A 20,550-nucleotide genomic window follows, 5' to 3' on the forward strand; every position below is an offset into this window, starting at 1 on the left:
AGTTCGTACGTCCCCCTTGAAGAAACGTTTGTTCCCCAATCAATCTTTTGGATAGCTCAACAAGCTCCACCACCCTTCAACCCCCGGAATGCCTTCCATCCTTTAAACTTTTTACTACCTCCGTCCTTAAGTATAAGACTATTTTTAGAATTTTTTATTTTTTTTGTTCCTTTTCTTAAGTCATCTTTCAAATTTTCAAGGACATTAATATTTTTTTACCAACATACCTTAATTAAAGTGCTTGTTTTTTTACAATCTATTATAAATATTTTAGAAAGCAATAACTCATTCTCTTTTTTAAAGGATAAAATTATAAAAACAATACCAATAAGTTTAACACCACAACTAGAGCTGTAAAAAGGGCCTTAAGGGGCCGGCCCTTTAAGGGGTGGACCCACTTATTCCTGATTATTAATTTTATTTAAATTTTAAACACAGTTTTTTTAGGGTGCCGATCGTGGACAGTGCTGATTGAAGAAAACGAGAATAAGTTCACGACACTAGAAAAATTGTTTAAAATTTAAATAAAATTAATAATCAGGAATAAGTGGGTCCGCCCCTTAAAGGGCCGGCCCCTTAAGGCCCTTTTTACAGCTCTAAGCACAACTCACTTTTGTCAAGAGACAGAGGTAGTATATGATAAAATATATAATAGTGCGGGACAGGTGGCTTTGTTTGCATTATTTAAGTGAAATAAGTCCTCTTTTCTTTTGTTTTTGTTTTTGTTCTTGTTGGATTCCATTTTTCTGTTTTGAGACTAAACTTGTTTAAAACATTTTGCAAAGTATATATAGTTTCTATAGTTGTGTAATTTTTGCTGGTTTAGACTAAAGTTGTTTAAAGCATAGTTTCTATATGTGGAATTCATTCATAGTGTGTGTTATTATGATGAACCACAAATGCATGGAATGTCAATCAAAGAGAAGAAGAAGAAGAAGAAGAAGAAGAAGAAGAAGAAGAAGAAGAAGAAGAAGAAGAAGAAGAAGAAGAAGAAGAAGAAGAAAGGTGGAGGAGGAACAAAAAAGCACATGAATCTTTCCCGAAGCTCCACTTTCATAAACACACATCGGTACTACAATTGATCACAACGGAAAGTAATTAAGCTTGATACCGTTTTCCATCGAATCCTATTCTCAACCTCAAGTCAGGAACCTTCTACGTTTGATTATATCTTTTTCAATTCTGATAAGGTAAACCCCAATCCCTTTCTATTTCTGCGTTTGCTTTTGGATTTACGTTCATTGTTGCTTCTGGTTTCAATTCTGAATAGACAGATGTATACAAAAAGCAAACAGATGCTTCTGAGGTTGTGGTAGCATGATTTTGTAGAGTAAATTATTCTGAATTATTCTTAGTTGTCAGCTTCATCTAAGTTTGTAGAGTCAATTATTCTGAATTATTAAGTTTGTAGCATCTAAGTTTTCTTGCTTGTTCATATATTTTTTTTTTTTGGTTTACAATGAGTTGGGAAACAACCCATGACTTATAACATACTACCCAAACCCCTCACCACTAGACCAAACCTAGTGGCTTCAATTATTAATTAAGGGTGTATTGAATCTAGCTAGTTTCAACAACTTAATAATTTGATTTCATTTAAGCCTTTGGCTAAAATGCATGTTTAATTTGGTTAGTTACCATTCGACATGCCACTGTTTTGATACTAAGTTTTAATTTATTAGTTTGATCATGTTTCTATAAGGAAGTTGCTTCCTTTTAATATTATGAATTTAAAAGGGCAAAAAAAGTGCTTAACTTGTGCTTAACAATTCAGGAAACCATAACTTCAAAAAATTATAAGTACCGTTCTGCTTAACTGAACCATGAACAGTCCTAAAAATATTTAATAAAAATGTTTTATTTACTCTTTACATCTCAATCATTTGGTACCGTGAGTGAGGCTTCAATTTCGGACTGTGTTTTTCATTGTTAATTGCACTGCTATTTATGTGTATCAATAGAGCAGGAGCAATTGGATTTTCATTTGACTTCTAAGTTCTAACTTACTATTTTGTAACAGTTTTCAATACTGTTCTACTACTCGCCAACCACATCAACAATAATGATTCATATCCGTAGTGGTTTATTGGTTGCAATTGCAACCTGCATTGTCTTGTTGGCTTACTACTTGAGCCAACACTCAGTACATATGGAACTACCTTTCTCTGATCTTCCTACTCAAGGTAAAAACCAATTCTACAATTACTTTACTTCTTCTCAAACCTTCCTCTTTGTTATCTCTTGTTATTGTTATTATTTTATCATGACTGATTTCTTTTTCCTTTTTGTCTGTTAAAATACTTAGCATCCGAAGCTGACAAGGTGATCCGTTTACCGGATCAGCCTAAGGTTTGTTGAATCTAAGAAGACTTTAGATGATTAATTCATATTGTGCAAGCTGACTTGGTGTGCAAGTTAAGCAAAAGTGAAAGTGTAACTAGTTGCTTGAGAAGCAAGTTAGTTAGTTTGTTAAGTGTAGTTTGTTAGAATCAGTTAGGTTTGATTCACCTAGGTTGTTAGAGTGTGTTAGAGTCAGTTAGGAAGTTGTTAGTTGGTTAGGGCCTAAGAGAATCATCAACTAATGTGATGATCTAGTAGTATAAATAAATGGCTCATGATTAGTGATTGTAATCCAACTACTTTTCCCCATTGTGGATGAATAAAACTGATTCTATTTTTTTCTAATCATCTTCTTCTTCCTCTGTTAATCAAGTGTGTAACACCCAAACCCATTATTTAAATATTTCTACCTTTAGTAAAATCTTTTTCAAAATACGCAACGGAAAGTAATGTTCGATATTATAAAAGTTGTGGTTCGAGTATTACATTCTTCAATCAAAATAATACTAATTTAGTTCATTAGTAAAAATACTTGTTTATACAAATCTTAAATCAAATAATATATTTATTGATTATACAAAACAACCTAGATAAGGAGACTCTATATACAATATAAAACCCCTGTTCCCGTGTCACAATCAGAGCGGAGCTTCACCGACGACTCGACATCGAATACCACAAAATCCTGTAAAATCTGGACCCCCAACGGTCCAGCACATAACGCATAAAAGAGAGTTAGATAACATACTCAAAATATACAAGTGTAAGTAAATGGTACTTAAACACTTCTTCATAACAACATGCATAATCATACATTATACATATACATCACCATCATTCATGCATATTCATATATCATGCATATACTTCATTTATCACATAATCAATCATCCACAAAATACACCAAACATATAGTTTCACGTCGTCTCGGACAATACCAAAACATCCACAAATAGCACATAACTCAGTTACAAATAGGAATATACATAAAGTTCCTAATGTAATCTAACACCACAAATACATTGTTCAGATTATGGTCATGACGGACCCTGCGTTGTTCATTTTATAGTCATGACGGACTCTGCGTAACACATACGGATTAACAATCAACATTTACCAAGTATGTGTCAAACATCATTTATAATAAAATGCACACATAATCCCTAATGCAATCTAATGCTTCACATTCATGTTATGTCCTCTAGACACCTCTAATGCATGTGGTACCATCGTCTTTATCAGAGTATTTCACCTCCGATATCCGTCTTTATCAAACAAATATAGTTCGATATCCTTCTTTATTGGACAAGCCAATATCCCTAAATATTCATGATGCATGCACTCAAAACTCATGAATATATTCATCAACAATTTTGGCATATAGCCCGTCAACAATAACGTGGAACACTATCCAACGTCCGTCTTTATTAAGATAATCAATACCTTAATATCCGTCTTTATCGAATAACATAATTCGATATACTTCTTTATTAGAATAACATACTCTAATATCCTTCTTTATTAAGTTGATTAACACCTTAATATACTTCTTTGATATTTAAACAAACATCATCAACAATCAACAACAATTATAATTCACAAATATAATCAACAATTCATCAACACATCATTCTTCATCAACAAGCATCAACAAGCATCAACAATCATCAACAATCATGTAAGAATCAGCCACTGATCGAAAATACATGCAAAGGAAGACAGCAGATGAAAAATTGGTGAAAACTGCAACATTTTCGCCTGAGGCGAAATATATTTCGCCTGGGGCGAAATAACTGCAGAATGACTGGTTCTCACTGACCAATTTTCGCCTGGGGCGAAATATATTTCGCCTGGGGCGAATTCTCTGCAGAATGAACTGGTTCTGATTTCTGCAGGACAGCCTCTCATTGCAACGATCATAACTTGGGCTACGAAAGTCCAATGGAGACGTACATATACTCGTTGGAAAGCTAACAAACAGGGCTACAACTTTTATGTTGGCCACTAAAACCAGTTCACAACGAAAAGAGGTCAAAATTGCACGTAAAGGTTCAGACCTCATAGATAACAATTTTCTACATTTCTCTTTTCAAACTCTAAACTCTCAAGACTCTCACATAAATCATTTTTCATGTTATAAACTCCAAATAAGTTCATATTCAAGTGCAACAAGCATATCTAAACACAAAAGGACAGTTCATTTCTCAGATCTACGTCATAAACATCGAAAAAGTAAAGATTGAACACTTTTTCATCAAAACTCTCAAGAACACAAAGTTCTTGAGTTTAATCTGTTATAAAACTCGTTTTTAACCATTAAATCCGTTCATTAATCATGTTAAAAGCATGTTAAACATATTAAGAATCTTAGGAACGATTTCCATCAAGAAAATCCGTTCTAAGCTAAAACGAAAATGGGGTGGAGGAAGTTCGGGTGAGGAGAAATCGACATTCTCCCCTTCCTCGAGTCACCCACGAATATGAAATCTACTCTCTTACCTGGATTCGAAGAAAACACGACGAAGATCCCGAATCCCTAGCTCTCCCTTTGCCCTAGCTCCCAAGCTCTCCTCTTCTCCTCTCAAGAACACAAAGTTATGAGAAAATGAAATGTTCTCTCCCTTGCTTCATGCCATATGGCGCCACACACACTCACAAGGCCCATTGGGCCTCAAGCCCAATTGGCTTGGCCCAATAACACGATAACTCTCACTATACGCTTAATAACTAAAGTACTCGATAAATAACTCTAGTTATTAACTTAATTAAAATGCCACGTTAAATAAAATATTTTAACACATTAAAATAATAATACGAAAATTGGGTCGTTACAACTCTCCCCCACTTAAAAGATTTTCGCCCTCGAAAATTACGCTACTAAAACAACTCCGGATAACTCCTGTATCCGACCTTCCAACGAAACGTTCAAAACGCTACACATTACTAAGTATGACAAAATTAGTTTATCCCATCCAACACAATTTTTGTCCATTTATCAACAAGAGATCAAGGACGGCCAGTTCCTCAATTTGTCGATAGATAGTCAACAATCATGATATCGGCATAAACCATTCTTATCGAACCGCTAAACGTCCACTTCGCACGAAACATCCATAGATTTACATTCTACGGTACTCACAACTCTACCCCAAAACAGGTATAACCAATCGACTCTCCGAAAGATACTTCCGTGGAATACTTCCACAACTCCATAATTCTCTGATTCCCTCATGAATCACTTAACCGTGTTACATCACTTATTCATATTCGAATCTTATTCCAACTTATCACTTGATAGTTCAATTCCAACAATCACTTGATGACCAACATTCTCAAACTTCATTGACACAAGCTAAAAACTACCGTCTCTAACCGTCAAATTCCTTTTCTCACGTATCTCCAATCATTGAGTCAAATCCCAACACGACTATTCCGTTCCCAAGTAATCTCTCAACCAACATTTGCATTCCTTAATGCAACATTTTCCAATACCACTTCTCCTTAATCCCTTAGCAATTTGCTACTTCAAAATTAGGCTACCGCCTAAAATTGGTTCTCCAAACAATCATAACCTCTATCTCGTTGATTCCAACAACATCTTCAATTCTCTCATAATCCATCTATCCATGTTCCTCATCATCTTGCATTGCAACAAGTATACTCTTCTTCGTTTATTCACCCATCGGTTTCTTATTCACCTCCGACCTCTACCAATCATCATCTCTCTTTGGATAGTTATCTTTAAACTCCTCCTTAGTACATTCGATACCAAAATCAAACTCTTGAATTAAATCTACAAAGCTCCAAATATTCGCCATACGATCTAACTCTATCCATTAAATTCTAATCAACTTTTGTCTTAGTATTCTTACTCATGACTCCTTGTCTACTCCCAACATGACATTTCTAGAAAATTTCTAAAAATTCTCGTCCAAAAATACATTTTAAGTTATGCACCAAGTCACTACCGTTTCAGCATCCATGATGAAACAATTTAAAATCCTTTACTTCATTGTCACCGATTGTGACCATACCTCATCAACATCCACGATGCATCTAACAAAACTAGTCTCCACCGACTCTTCCATTCCATGAATCCAAATTCCTTAGCAAATACTTACTCACTCTTATCTTGTGGGCACTACCAAATGCTCTCTGACACTTACCTTAGGCATCACCTTCAACTCCTTACTATATGTGCTCAAACACAACATCTACTCATATGTGCGGTAATCCTTTTCGCAAATTCTCACCTAACACAAGTCACTTCCAACATGACCTCATACTACTCATTCTCAACACGTTCTCCAACGGCTAACTTTCTTATTCTTCATCATTCAAAAATGATACCTCTCTTTTAGCTTCATCTCCACTTCTAGGATCTCATTCAACTTCGACACAAATTGCCCTGTCATTATCCAAATCCAATTACCCTTTCTTCGGCAAGCCTCTCACAAAATCTTTCGAATTGTTATCCTACTTCCATCTTCGAATAAACTCGACTACTAATACAGTCCTTACTTCCAACGATTCAACAAACATACCAATCCTATTATGATATTTCTCAATTCCATTCTCATCTACTTTAAAACCTACTTCCTTCATCAATTAATTAACACCAACAGTTCACTAATCTTCACATCTCTTTCTCTAAGTTTCTCAAACCTCTTCTAGAAATCACCTCGCACACTAGACTTAGAACTCCGACTTGTTCAACCAATTCAACATACTACCATATGCACGACTCACGTAAAACTTCTTACTCCAACATCCGGTACAACATCTGATCCCCTTGGATGACAACTTACTTCAAAATCATCACCTCTCAAGAATCCTAATCACTTCCACTTCTACATATTCAACTTCTTCTAATCGAATAGGTACTTCAACTTCGCTCCACACAAACCATATATCCATACTTCTAGTGCAACACACGATCCTTGATCGTCCCGAATGCTCTTCATCTTACTTAACCAATCTCACTAACGCCCCACGACGAAACACTTGGCCCGACAACTTCTCTTCTAGTAGTTTCTCACAACTTGTTGCTCCCATTCGTTCCACTTCAAACAACGTTACCAACTCCTGAATATTCCGCTTCAAGAACATCTCTACTCATCCAATCTTCTCACGTTCGAAACATCTCAGAGGGATATAACCTTCTCCCCCACTTATTTCAAACCCACCTACACTCTTCCACTAGAACTTCCGGTGCTCACACCTAACGGTTCTATCGTCTCTAAACACATTCTTCCCAAAAGAAGAAACTAGTATCGACATCGTTTACACGCATGTCGCATACAGGGCAAAACCTAACCCACGATACCTAAACACTAACACAAATTCATGCAAGCATCCAAGTAACCTATACTTCCCTCACTTTTCAAAGTTAGGAAATCAAACAACACAAGAAAATGAATATTGCATAGCAACAATTCATATTCACATTTATTCTAGTCCTAACAAACACAAGAAGACAAGAAACTCACATCCAATCAACTTAGGACACGACATCAACAAAATAAAATTCTTGTCTGGCTCCCTCGCTTAGCAAAAGCTAGCGAGTTCCCGGCGAGACAAGTCAAAAACATTCACAGGATATAGCAAGACTTAGCGAGACTCAGCGAGGTTCATTCTTCGCCTAGCGAGCACATCCAAAAATCTGGGTGCTCTGCTACGGTTTTGAACTTACGCTCACTAAACTCTCGTTTTCTCGACTCACTAATCCACCAAAATCCAAAACATCAAGCATATAACATCATTATAGACTTGAAAGCACAATTAGAATCATGCATCACAATTACAACATAGAATTATGAGATCTTCATGTTTTTACTCATAAAACGCATAGCACTTCAAATGCCTAGTAATCATCTAGCACATGTTATAAACAAACATATAACAAACACATATCAGGACACATTAATATCCTACTCTTCTCACCATTTTGAAAAATTAATTTTCACTCACTCAAAAGAAAATAACTCTATATTTTCACCAAAATCTTCAAGAAATAATATTAGTTTTTAAAATTATTTCAAATCATTACGACATGCAGTTTTATATCATGCCGGATCGTCACATGCAGTTTTATATCATGCCGGATCATCACATGCAGTTTTATATCATGCCGGATCATCAACAATTAGCAAATAAGCATCAATCCATCAAGTTTAAACTACAAAAAGGTTAAACTCTACGCATATACAACTATTATAAACATAGAAGTATAGCACTCACACCATTACTCAACAAAACAATGGATCTATTAATCCAATTCACACCACTCATAGTTCCTAAATGAACAACATGAATGATTTCACAAAACAAACAACACAAAATTGTTAGACAAACACGACTGACACACTACACTCACTTGGTCTGACTGCACAGACCTGCTCTGATCGACACATAACCCACACAGTCCGAAGACAACCAGGCTCTGATACCAATTGTAACACCCAAACCCATTATTTAAATATTTCTACCTTTAGTAAAATCTTTTTCAAAATACGCAACGGAAAGTAATGTTCGATATTATAAAAGTTGTGGTTCGAGTATTACATTCTTCAATCAAAATAATACTAATTTAGTTCATTAGTAAAAATACTTGTTTATACAAATCTTAAATCAAATAATATATTTATTGATTATACAAAACAACCTAGATAAGGAGACTCTATATACAATATAAAACCCCTGTTCCCGTGTCACAATCAGAGCGGAGCTTCACCGACGACTCGACATCGAATACCACAAAATCCTGTAAAATCTGGACCCCCAACGGTCCAGCACATAACGCATAAAAGAGAGTTAGATAACATACTCAAAATATACAAGTGTAAGTAAATGGTACTTAAACACTTCTTCATAACAACATGCATAATCATACATTATACATATACATCACCATCATTCATGCATATTCATATATCATGCATATACTTCATTTATCACATAATCAATCATCCACAAAATACACCAAACATATAGTTTCACGTCGTCTCGGACAATACCAAAACATCCACAAATAGCACATAACTCAGTTACAAATAGGAATATACATAAAGTTCCTAATGTAATCTAACACCACAAATACATTGTTCAGATTATGGTCATGACGGACCCTGCGTTGTTCATTTTATAGTCATGACGGACTCTGCGTAACACATACGGATTAACAATCAACATTTACCAAGTATGTGTCAAACATCATTTATAATAAAATGCACACATAATCCCTAATGCAATCTAATGCTTCACATTCATGTTATGTCCTCTAGACACCTCTAATGCATGTGGTACCATCGTCTTTATCAGAGTATTTCACCTCCGATATCCGTCTTTATCAAACAAATATAGTTCGATATCCTTCTTTATTGGACAAGCCAATATCCCTAAATATTCATGATGCATGCACTCAAAACTCATGAATATATTCATCAACAATTTTGGCATATAGCCCGTCAACAATAACGTGGAACACTATCCAACGTCCGTCTTTATTAAGATAATCAATACCTTAATATCCGTCTTTATCGAATAACATAATTCGATATACTTCTTTATTAGAATAACATACTCTAATATCCTTCTTTATTAAGTTGATTAACACCTTAATATACTTCTTTGATATTTAAACAAACATCATCAACAATCAACAACAATTATAATTCACAAATATAATCAACAATTCATCAACACATCATTCTTCATCAACAAGCATCAACAATCATCAACAATCATGTAAGAATCAGCCACTGATCGAAAATACATGCAAAGGAAGACAGCAGATGAAAAATTGGTGAAAACTGCAACATTTTCGCCTGAGGCGAAATATATTTCGCCTGGGGCGAAATAACTGCAGAATGACTGGTTCTCACTGACCAATTTTCGCCTGGGGCGAAATATATTTCGCCTGGGGCGAATTCTCTGCAGAATGAACTGGTTCTGATTTCTGCAGGACAGCCTCTCATTGCAACGATCATAACTTGGGCTACGAAAGTCCAATGGAGACGCACATATACTCGTTGGAAAGCTAACAAACAGGGCTACAACTTTTATGTTGGCCACTAAAACCAGTTCACAACGAAAAGAGGTCAAAATTGCACGTAAAGGTTCAGACCTCATAGATAACAATTTTCTACATTTCTCTTTTCAAACTCTAAACTCTCAAGACTCTCACATAAATCATTTTTCATGTTATAAACTCCAAATAAGTTCATATTCAAGTGCAACAAGCATATCTAAACACAAAAGGACAGTTCATTTCTCAGATCTACGTCATAAACATCGAAAAAGTAAAGATTGAACACTTTTTCATCAAAACTCTCAAGAACACAAAGTTCTTGAGTTTAATCTGTTATAAAACTCGTTTTTAACCATTAAATCCGTTCATTAATCATGTTAAAAGCATGTTAAACATATTAAGAATCTTAGGAACGATTTCCATCAAGAAAATCCGTTCTAAGCTAAAACGAAAATGGGGTGGAGGAAGTTCGGGTGAGGAGAAATCGACATTCTCCCCTTCCTCGAGTCACCCACGAATATGAAATCTACTCTCTTACCTGGATTCGAAGAAAACACGACGAAGATCCCGAATCCCTAGCTCTCCCTTTGCCCTAGCTCCCAAGCTCTCCTCTTCTCCTCTCAAGAACACAAAGTTATGAGAAAATGAAATGTTCTCTCCCTTGCTTCATGCCATATGGCGCCACACACACTCACAAGGCCCATTGGGCCTCAAGCCCAATTGGCTTGGCCCAATAACACGATAACTCTCACTATACGCTTAATAACTAAAGTACTCGATAAATAACTCTAGTTATTAACTTAATTAAAATGCCACGTTAAATAAAATATTTTAACACATTAAAATAATAATACGAAAATTGGGTCGTTACAAAGTGCTTTTCATTCTTTCCATTCATTCACCATTGTTGCAGCAACAAGGATAGTAGATCCTGCAGAAACTGTGCTCATTGGCGTGGCCAGAGTGCAGTGCAGCGCGCGCGTGTATCCTTGCTTGCTAGGCCTGTGCAGGCCAAAGTGATCGAAGCCAAAAGCTTCAGCTGCGCCAACATCTGGCATCAAGAGCCTGGTTCGTGCTTTAACCATGGCAACCTTTAACAATGGTCAATTCCCTGCGAATCTTCCAGTCTTGGATGGAAAGAATTATGATAATTGGAGCAAACAGATGAAAGTCTTGTTCAATTATCAAGATGTGATGGATCAAGTGATTAATGGTGTGGAATCACTCTCAGAAGGTGCAACAGAGGTTCAAAGAACTCGACACAAAGAATTGAAGAAGAAAGACTACAAGGCATTGTTCATAATTCATCAAAGTGTAAGCCCTGATATCTTTGAAAAGGTTGGAGATTGTGAATCAGCTAAGCAAGCTTGGGATATTTTGGCTATAGCTTATGCTGGAGATCAGAAGGTGAAGAAAGTGAAGCTACAAACCCTAAGAAGCAAGTTTGCACAGCTACAAATGGAAGAAAAAGAAACTGTAAGTGAGTTCTTTACAAAGATTGCAAAATTAGTTAATGAAATGAAAGCATGTGGTGAAATTGTGTCTGGTACAATGAGAGTTGAAAAGATACTGAGATCTTTAACTCCTAAGTTTGACTATGTGGTAGCTGCAATAGAAGAGTCTAAGGATCTTGACACTATCAAGGTTGAGGAACTGCAAGGGTCTTTAGAAGCACATGAGCAAAGGATGAATCAGAGAAATTCTGATAAATCCAATGGTGAGGTAGCATTACAAGTACAGCAGGGTAACAAGAATAAGAAAGGAAAGGGAAAATGGCAAGGCAATAAGGGAAAAGATAGTTATCAGAATGGAAATGGAAAAGAGAATCAAGATACCAAAGGAGGTGGAAATCAGAAGAAACAATTCAATGGCGGTAGAGGTGGTTACAATGGAGGTGGAAGAGGTGGAAGAGGTGGAAGAGGTGGCAGAGGTGGAAGAGGCAAGTTTGATAAGAAACACATTCAATGCTATAATTGCCAAAATTATGGTCATTTTGCAGATGAATGTAAATTCAGAGAGGAATCAAGTGATGCTGAGGCCAAAATTGCTAGAAATGATGATGATGATGAAGGGTCAGTTATGTTTCTTGTAACTACAAAAGATGAAAGTGATCTTCAAGAGAAATGGTATCTTGACACTGGATGTACAACACACATGACAGGGAGGAAAGATTGGTTCACAAGCCTAAAAGCTACTCAGAATCACAATGTTAAGTTTGCAGACAATAGCAGCCTTGCAGTACAAGCTATTGGTGATGTAACCATCAAAAGAAAGGATGGCAAGTGTTCAGTGATTTCTGGTGTATTGTACATACCAGGTATGAAATGTAATCTACTCAGTATAGGCCAATTGCTAGAGAAAGATTACAGAATTGTAATGGAGAATAGGTTGCTGAAAGTGTACAACACTAAAGGTAACTTGATGTTAAAAACTGAAATGTCAAAGAATAGGACATTCAAGATTGGGCTCAATGTTCTGAATCACAAGTGCTTGATGACTGCATCAAGCAGAGAAGAGTGGAGATGGCACTATAGAATGGGGCACTTGAATTTCAAGGACCTCAGCTTGCTGCAAAAATCAAAGATGGTGACAGGCTTGCCAAGCCTGCAAGTGCCTGAAGAGATTTGTGAAGAGTGTGTACAATCAAAGCAGCACAGAGGGAGCTTCAGCAAGCATGCAGCAAGTAAAACCAATAGTGTACTTGAAGTGGTGTATTCAGATGTATGTGGTCCAATGCAAGTGAACTCAATTGGAGGTAACAGGTACTTTGTAAGTTTCATAGATGACTTTAGCAGAAAACTATGGACTTACTCGATAAGCAAGAAAAGTGATGTGTTTGAAATTTTTAAGAAATTTAAAGCTACAGTTGAAAGACAAAGTGGTAAGAGGCTCAAAACCCTAAGAACAGATGGGGGTGGAGAGTATGTATCACATGAATTTGCAAAATTCTGTGACAATGAAGGCATTGTGCATGACATAGTCCCACCATATACTCCACAGCAAAATGGGACTGCTGAAAGAAAGAATAGAACAATAATGGATATGGTGAGGTGTATGCTGAAGGGAAAGCATTTACCTAAGGAGTTATGGGGTGAAGCAGTGTCTACTGCTACTTACACATTAAACAGATGCCCTACAAAGAGATTGAAGGGTATCACACCAGAAGAATGTTGGTCAGGACACAAGCCAAATGTGAATCATATGAGAGTGTTTGGTTCACTAGTTTTCAAACACACACCAGATCAATTGAGGAAGAAGTTGGATGATAAGTCAACAATGATGATATTGGTTGGTTATCACTCAACTGGAGGTTACAAACTCTATGATCCAATCAACAACAATGTAGTGATCAGTAGAGATGTAATAATTGATGAACTCAAGGAATGGGACTGGAACACTAATGACAGAAAGAAGTCAACTAGTGTGATGATTGAAGAAGTTAGTGAAGAACAAGTAAATCAGCCAGTGCCTGAGGTAAGAAGATCAAATAGGCCTAGAGTTCTACCAGCAAGATTACAAGAGTGTGAAATGAACTCAGATGGGCAAGTGAACAATGATGGTGAGTTGATCCATTTAGCATTCATGGCTGAATCTGAACCAATTGATGTGCATAGTGCTCTACAAAGTGAAAAGTGGAGAGGTGCTATGAAAGAAGAATTGGATTCAATTGAAAGCAATCAAACATGGGAGCTGGTGGATCTTCCACAGAGAAATAAAGCAATAGATGTGAAGTGGGTTTACAAGCTGAAAGTGAACTCAAAGGGTGAGATAACCAGATACAAAGCAAGGCTAGTGGCAAAGGGATTTCTTCAGAAAGAAGGTATTGACTATGATGAAGTGTTTGCACCTGTTACTAGAATGGAAATAATTAGGTTAGTAACTGCTCTTGCTAACCTAAATGATTGGCCAATGTATCAAATGGATGTGAAGTCAGCTTTTCTGAATGGTCCTATAGAAGAGGAAGTGTATGTTGCCCAGCCACCTGGTTATGAAGTGAAAGGTCAAGAGCTTAAGGTGTATAAGCTTAAGAAGGCACTCTATGGTCTGAAACAAGCTCCAAGAGCCTGGAACAAAAGGATTGACAAGTTCTTAAATGAAATAGGGTTTAAGAAATGTGTCACAGAACATGGAGTGTATGTCAAGAAAGATGCTGCAAAGGGAGTCATTATAATTTGTCTATATGTAGATGATTTGCTTATCACAGGAAGCAATGAATCTTATATTAGTGAGTTCAAGGGTGACTTGAAGGAAGAGTTTGAAATGACAGATCTAGGCCTCATGACATATTTTCTAGGCATTGAGTTTCTGAGGAATGAGCAAGGAATCTTAATGCACCAGACTAGATATGCATCAGAGATTTTGAAGAAGTTTGAGATGGACAAATGCAATGTTGCATTGTCACCTGCTGAGCCAAGGTCACAGCTAACTAAGTGTGTAGAAGAAGAGGATGTAGACCCTACATTCTATAGAAAGATGATTGGTTCTCTGAGGTATTTGTGCAATACAAGACCAGACTTGGCTTACAGTGTAGGGATTGCTAGCAGGTTTATGGAAAGGCCTAAAGGTTCACACTTGATTGCAGTAAAAAGGATACTTAGGTATGTGAAAGGGACTATAAACTATGGTATTATGTTCCCTGCAAGTGACAGAGACAGAGAATGCAAGCTAGTGGGCTATACAGATTCAAATTGGTGTGGTGATCATGAAGATAGAAAATCAACTGCTGGTTATATGTTTTTCTATGGTGGATCACCAATATCATGGTGTTCAAAGAAGGAACCTGTAGTGGCCTTATCCTCATGTGAGGCTGAATACATAGCAGCATCACTCAGCACTTGTCAAGCTATTTGGTTGAAAAACCTAATTGAAGAGATCAGTCAAGACAAGTGTGAGACAGTTACTTTGAAGATTGATAATATGTCTGCTATCAATCTTGCAAAGAACCCTATTGCTCATGGAAGAAGCAAGCATATAGAGCTAAGGTTCCATTACTTAAGAGAGCAGGTAAGCAATGGTAACTTGGCCCTAATGCACTGCAGAAGTGATGAGCAAGTTGCAGACTTGTTAACCAAGGCTGTAACAGTGCAGGTATTTGAAAAGTTGAGAAGTGAAATGGGAATTGAGACAGTGGACAACATGAATTAAGGGGGTGTGTTGAATCTAAGAAGACTTTAGATGATTAATTCATATTGTGCAAGCTGACTTGGTGTGCAAGTTAAGCAAAAGTGAAAGTGTAACTAGTTGCTTGAGAAGCAAGTTAGTTAGTTTGTTAAGTGTAGTTTGTTAGAATCAGTTAGGTTTGATTCACCTAGGTTGTTAGAGTGTGTTAGAGTCAGTTAGGAAGTTGTTAGTTGGTTAGGGCCTAAGAGAATCATCAACTAATGTGATGATCTAGTAGTATAAATAAATGGCTCATGATTAGTGATTGTAATCCAACTACTTTTCCCCATTGTGGATGAATAAAACTGATTCTATTTTTTTCTAATCATCTTCTTCTTCCTCTGTTAATCAAGTGCTTTTCATTCTTTCCATTCATTCACCATTGTTGCAGCAACAAGGATAGTAGATCCTGCAGAAACTGTGCTCATTGGCGTGGCCAGAGTGCAGTGCAGCGCGCGCGTGTATCCTTGCTTGCTAGGCCTGTGCAGGCCAAAGTGATCGAAGCCAAAAGCTTCAGCTGCGCCAACAAGGTTGACTTCCAACAGTTTGCTGGCTACATTACTGTTGACGAAGTCAACCAAAGGAACCTCTTCTACTATTTTGTTGAATCCGAGTTTGATGCTGTATCAAAACCTGTAGTCCTATGGTTAAGTGGAGGTATTGTTTAATAACTTTCTCATATCTTTCATCATTTTATTTGTCTATCAATTTCTTATAGTGTGTTTTTTTCCTTGGTGTTTGTTTACTGATAAAAATTGGTTCATAAACAACGTAAGAATCTGTTATTTTTTTGTTGCTCTCTGTTTCTGAAATTAGTTTACTGTTATATTTTTTGATGCAAAATTGCAAATACAAAAGGAATGCGTGATGATTATTGGTTAGACTTTAAAAGTCCAAATACTAAAGGAATGCTTGATTGAATGAGATTGAAATGAAAATGGAAGCATGAAATTAGTTTACTGTTTTTGAAATTAGTATATTAATTTAATTTTGTAAACAAATATTCTGATAATGTTTCTTTCTTTGGATTTCAAAGGACCTGGCTGTTCTTCTATCGGCCAAGGAGCTTTTTCTGAGCATGGTCCTTTCCATCCCACCAAAAAGGGTGGTCTAGTAAAAAATCGGTACAGCTGGAACCGAGGTAACCCCGATCAAATTTTTATTGTATGTTTGTTCAATTTTGCTTATACTAAAAATTAAATTTCTTTCCTTGTTGTGCAGTGGCCAATATGCTGTATTTGGAATCCCCTGCAGGTGTTGGCTTTTCTTATTCCACCAACACCTCTGATTATTTCATGGTGAACGATGAGAGGACAGGTTGTTATAACAAAAACAATCAATATTTTACTTTAATTTTGAATTTAGATTTCTATTCAATTTCATCTGATACGTGATACCTAACTCTAACTGTGTTTTGCAGCAAGGGATTCCCTTGTTTTCCTCCAAGGTTGGTTCACCAGGTTCCAAAAGTACCAGAATAGTGATGTTTTCATTACCGGAGTAAGCTATGCAGGTAGTTTATTTACTTAATGATTGTTAATTATTTAGTTTTGAAATTTTCCATTTATTAATTCAATTTCTTTTTACTAATGCAACTCATACTTGTTTTCAGGGCATTGGGCTCCCCAGATTGCAGAGCTCATTCTCCAGTCTAAACCAAGCTTCAATTTGAAGGGGATAGCTGTAAGTATAGTATTTGATATGATTAATTTTTAATTAATTAATTAATTAATTAATACTCTCTCCATTCTATTTTATAAGCAAATTTAATGAATTTGATACATATTTAGGAAATCAGTTAAAATTAACTATTTCTTTTGATTTAAAATACATTTACAAAAATAATCCTTCATGTATCATAAAGAAACAACATCTGTGTGCACCTCCTTTTATTGTTCGCACATATTAAGGAAGTAAAGTTAAAGATAGTAACATGGATTATAATGTGAATCAATAGAGTGTGTCTAGGAGGTTCAGTTCGGTAATGGATATAAGGTGCTAATCCTAGTTTCTTAATCTCTGGTATGTGATCAAGTATTTGTTGCATTGGATGCTGTTGTAGGATTCTGTTAGCTGGTGCATCAGATTTGGTGTAGTTTCATAACTGGTTTGGTTTGATTTAAGACATAGTGGTTTAAATAGAGTCCTGGGGTGCTGTTCAGTGTATTGTTTATGCATAGGTTGTATGCTTCTTTTATGACAGTTAGTGACATACTGACATCTCATTTGTCTTCTGTGGAGCATTTGATTTGTGGTTGTCATCTGTGGATATCTTGGTTGTATCCCAAATTCCTCGTCCGGTTGTGTCGGATTGAGGTCTATGCTCTTTTTCATTTTCCTTGGTGTCCGGATTGAGCTTTCTCTGGCTGCCTTGTAATTGGATTATTATTTGTGTGTCTGTATTAGGTCCAGGGTTGTACTAGTTTGAGGCCTTTTGGTTTGTTTTCAAGTGTGCTTGTCTGTTTTGTGCTTAATTATTGTTTGCCAATTTTTTATTTTGATGTTTTATTGCTTATAATAAGGAATGGAGGGAGTAATTACATGATAAGAAAACTTGTGTATGATGAATAAGTACTAACACTTGTTCTCACATTTGCAGATGGGCAATCCTCTTCTGGAATTTACCACGGATTACAACTCTAGGGCCGAATTTTTATGGTCACATGGGTTAATATCTGTGGAAACATATGGCATGTTGCGGACTGTCTGCAACTATGCCCAAATTATGAGGGAAAATATATATGGGACACTTAGTACCACTTGTAAGCAAGTGTTGTATCAATTTTCCAAAGAGGTAAGTGGATATGTATATACATATACTTTTTTAAAAATCGTCTCTTTATTAAGTAAATAGATCAACGATTGACCAACTTCAATGGACAGGTTGGTCGTCTTGTGGACTCCTTCAATATTATGGAAGACATTTGCCTCCCATCCGAGTTTCAATGGGTTAATGAGACTCCAATGGTATGTACTCATCCACCCTCTTTAAATCTAGTTTTTCTTAATTTTTCTGTTAATATTCTCATGTTTCCTTTCATCTCATCTTTGGTGTAGGATGATGGAGAGAAAAGAGATGTGTGTGTGGAGCATGAAACCCCCTCGTACATGAACCGAGGAGAAGTGCGTGAAGCAATTCATGCAAAGCTGATGGGGATTACCGAGTGGACGATATGTAGTACGTAAGTGATTTATTGATTTTTTTTTTTTACTGTATTTTTATAATCTTAAAATATTTATTGTTATTGGTTCTAAAAAAAAATATTTATTGTTATAAAATATTAATAAATAAAATATATATTGAAAATAAAATCTATGTTTTCAATAAATATAATATTATCATTATAACAATATATATATATATATATATATATATATATATATATATATATATATATATATATATATATATATATATATATATATATATATATATATATATATATATATATATATATATATATATTATCAAATGTTTTTTTTTATTTTCTTCATGAAAACCATTTTCTTTCGTTACAGTGTCCTCCTCTACAACCGGAAGAATTTTGAGGATCCGATCATATCTCTACTTGGGAGACTTGTTAAGTCCGGAGTAAGAGTAATGGTTTATAGGTTAGTTAGTTTTTTTTTTTTAATTCTTCCAACTTTATAGTTAATTACATTGTCATTACATTCATATATCACTAAGTAAAATTATTTTTGTATGCAGTGGAGACCAAGATGCTTACCTTCCATTAATAGGGACACATTCTCTATTACAAGGATTGGCCAAGGATATTGGTCTGGACCGCGAGGGCCACAGATCCTGGTTTGATGGACCACAGGTAAATATTTAAATATTTTTGTTATTTTGGTGATATGTTAATAATTTTTTGGCAAACAATGTAATATAGTAAGTCCCTCTTAAAAAAACAATATAACAAGTCATTAGGTTTTTTAATTTCTGCTCATCTGGCTGGCAGCACGTTTTCTCTGCTAAATTGGATGGTTTGGGTTTCGTTTTTGTTTTGCGTCTTTCTATGTACCCTTGACAGAGGCTGAGTTGTTTTTTTCTAGTTCTGTTTCTGGTCTGGCGGTGTCGAATCTTTTATCCTTTGTGTGGTAAGCTAATTTTGCAGCTGAACTGTCTTGGTTGCATCTCAAATTCTGTCCGATAGGCTGCGGCGGAAGAATTGAGTTTTAATCATTTTCTTCGTTAGTCCGCTAGTTGTTTGTGGCAGTGACCGAGATCCTAAGACGTTCTTTTCTTACCTCAAAGGATCAAGCAGTGTTTTTTTCTTTTTTTCTTTTTCTGTTCTATAGTTTTGTAGTCATTTATCATGTAGCTCGTCTGCAGCTCTAGCTGTGTTTATTCTTTACTAGTGGCTTCAGGTTGCATTGTGTCAAGGGTCTAGAATTACGACTGGAAAAATATATAAAAGACTTGTAGCATTTCTTTTAGTGTTGATTTATTAGGTGTTCAAGAGGCTTAGGCTTAATTTATTTTGCTTGGCTGTATCCTGTTGTGCCTATCTGAAAAGGTGGTTGTATAATTTTATCCTTCAAAGTGCTTCTTGTGCTTTGTAGGAGGTTCTATCAATATAATTTTTTGCGTTTTCAAAAAAAATTAGGTTTTTTACTTACATTACTATATTTTCATTCCAACCTTTAAAACTAACTTATTTTAATATTTGAAACTAACTTATTTTAATATTTGACTGTTTAGGTTGCTGGATGGACCGAAACTTATGGGGACAACCTCACCTTTGCAACCATCAAAGGAGCAGGTCATGCAGCTGCAGCTTCTCAACCAAGGAGGTCCCTCCGGCTCTTTAAGAGTTTTATCGAAGGAAAACCTCTCCCAGTGAACATCACTGTACCATTTTAATTTAATTGTTTGATTCATAAACATTTGATTTTATTGTAATTAAATTTGAATTAATTAGAGTTTTGAAATATTGACATGAAAGACATTTTTTACAGTTCAAATGAATATGTAGAGTCGATTGAAATTTGACTATCATTTAAAGGTAAACTTTGAG

At 35.8% G+C, this 20,550-nt stretch overlaps 1 protein-coding gene across 1 annotated transcript; it reads left to right on the forward strand.

The window, feature by feature from the left end:
- The first annotated feature begins 618 nt into the window (after positions 1-618).
- On the forward strand, positions 619-20,520 carry LOC123882907 (serine carboxypeptidase-like 45). Its single transcript, XM_045931559.1, has 14 exons — positions 619-1,190; positions 2,021-2,183; positions 2,306-2,349; positions 16,060-16,186; positions 16,566-16,670; positions 16,751-16,846; positions 16,950-17,042; positions 17,142-17,212; positions 18,129-18,323; positions 18,413-18,496; positions 18,587-18,711; positions 19,049-19,141; positions 19,239-19,353; positions 20,235-20,520. The coding sequence occupies exons 2-14, from the start codon at positions 2,063-2,065 to the stop codon at positions 20,394-20,396; spliced, it is 1,431 nt and encodes a 476-aa protein (XP_045787515.1). The 5' UTR covers positions 619-1,190; positions 2,021-2,062; the 3' UTR covers positions 20,397-20,520.
- The last annotated feature ends 30 nt before the right edge of the window (positions 20,521-20,550 follow it).

Source organism: Trifolium pratense, linkage group LG5 (genome assembly GCF_020283565.1).
Source record: "Trifolium pratense cultivar HEN17-A07 linkage group LG5, ARS_RC_1.1, whole genome shotgun sequence".
Classification (NCBI taxonomy): Eukaryota; Viridiplantae; Streptophyta; class Magnoliopsida; order Fabales; family Fabaceae; genus Trifolium; species Trifolium pratense.

Excerpts from the sequence above, each read along its gene's own strand:
- LOC123882907 (XM_045931559.1), top strand. The coding sequence starts at position 2,063 with ATGATTCATATCCGTAGTGGTTTATTGGTTGCAATTGCAACCTGCATT. Across the intron at positions 16,847-16,949 it reads GGTGAACGATGAGAGGACAG|CAAGGGATTCCCTTGTTTTC; the intron begins GTTGTTATAACA and ends TGTGTTTTGCAG. Across the intron at positions 17,213-18,128 it reads TCAATTTGAAGGGGATAGCT|ATGGGCAATCCTCTTCTGGA; the intron begins GTAAGTATAGTA and ends TCACATTTGCAG.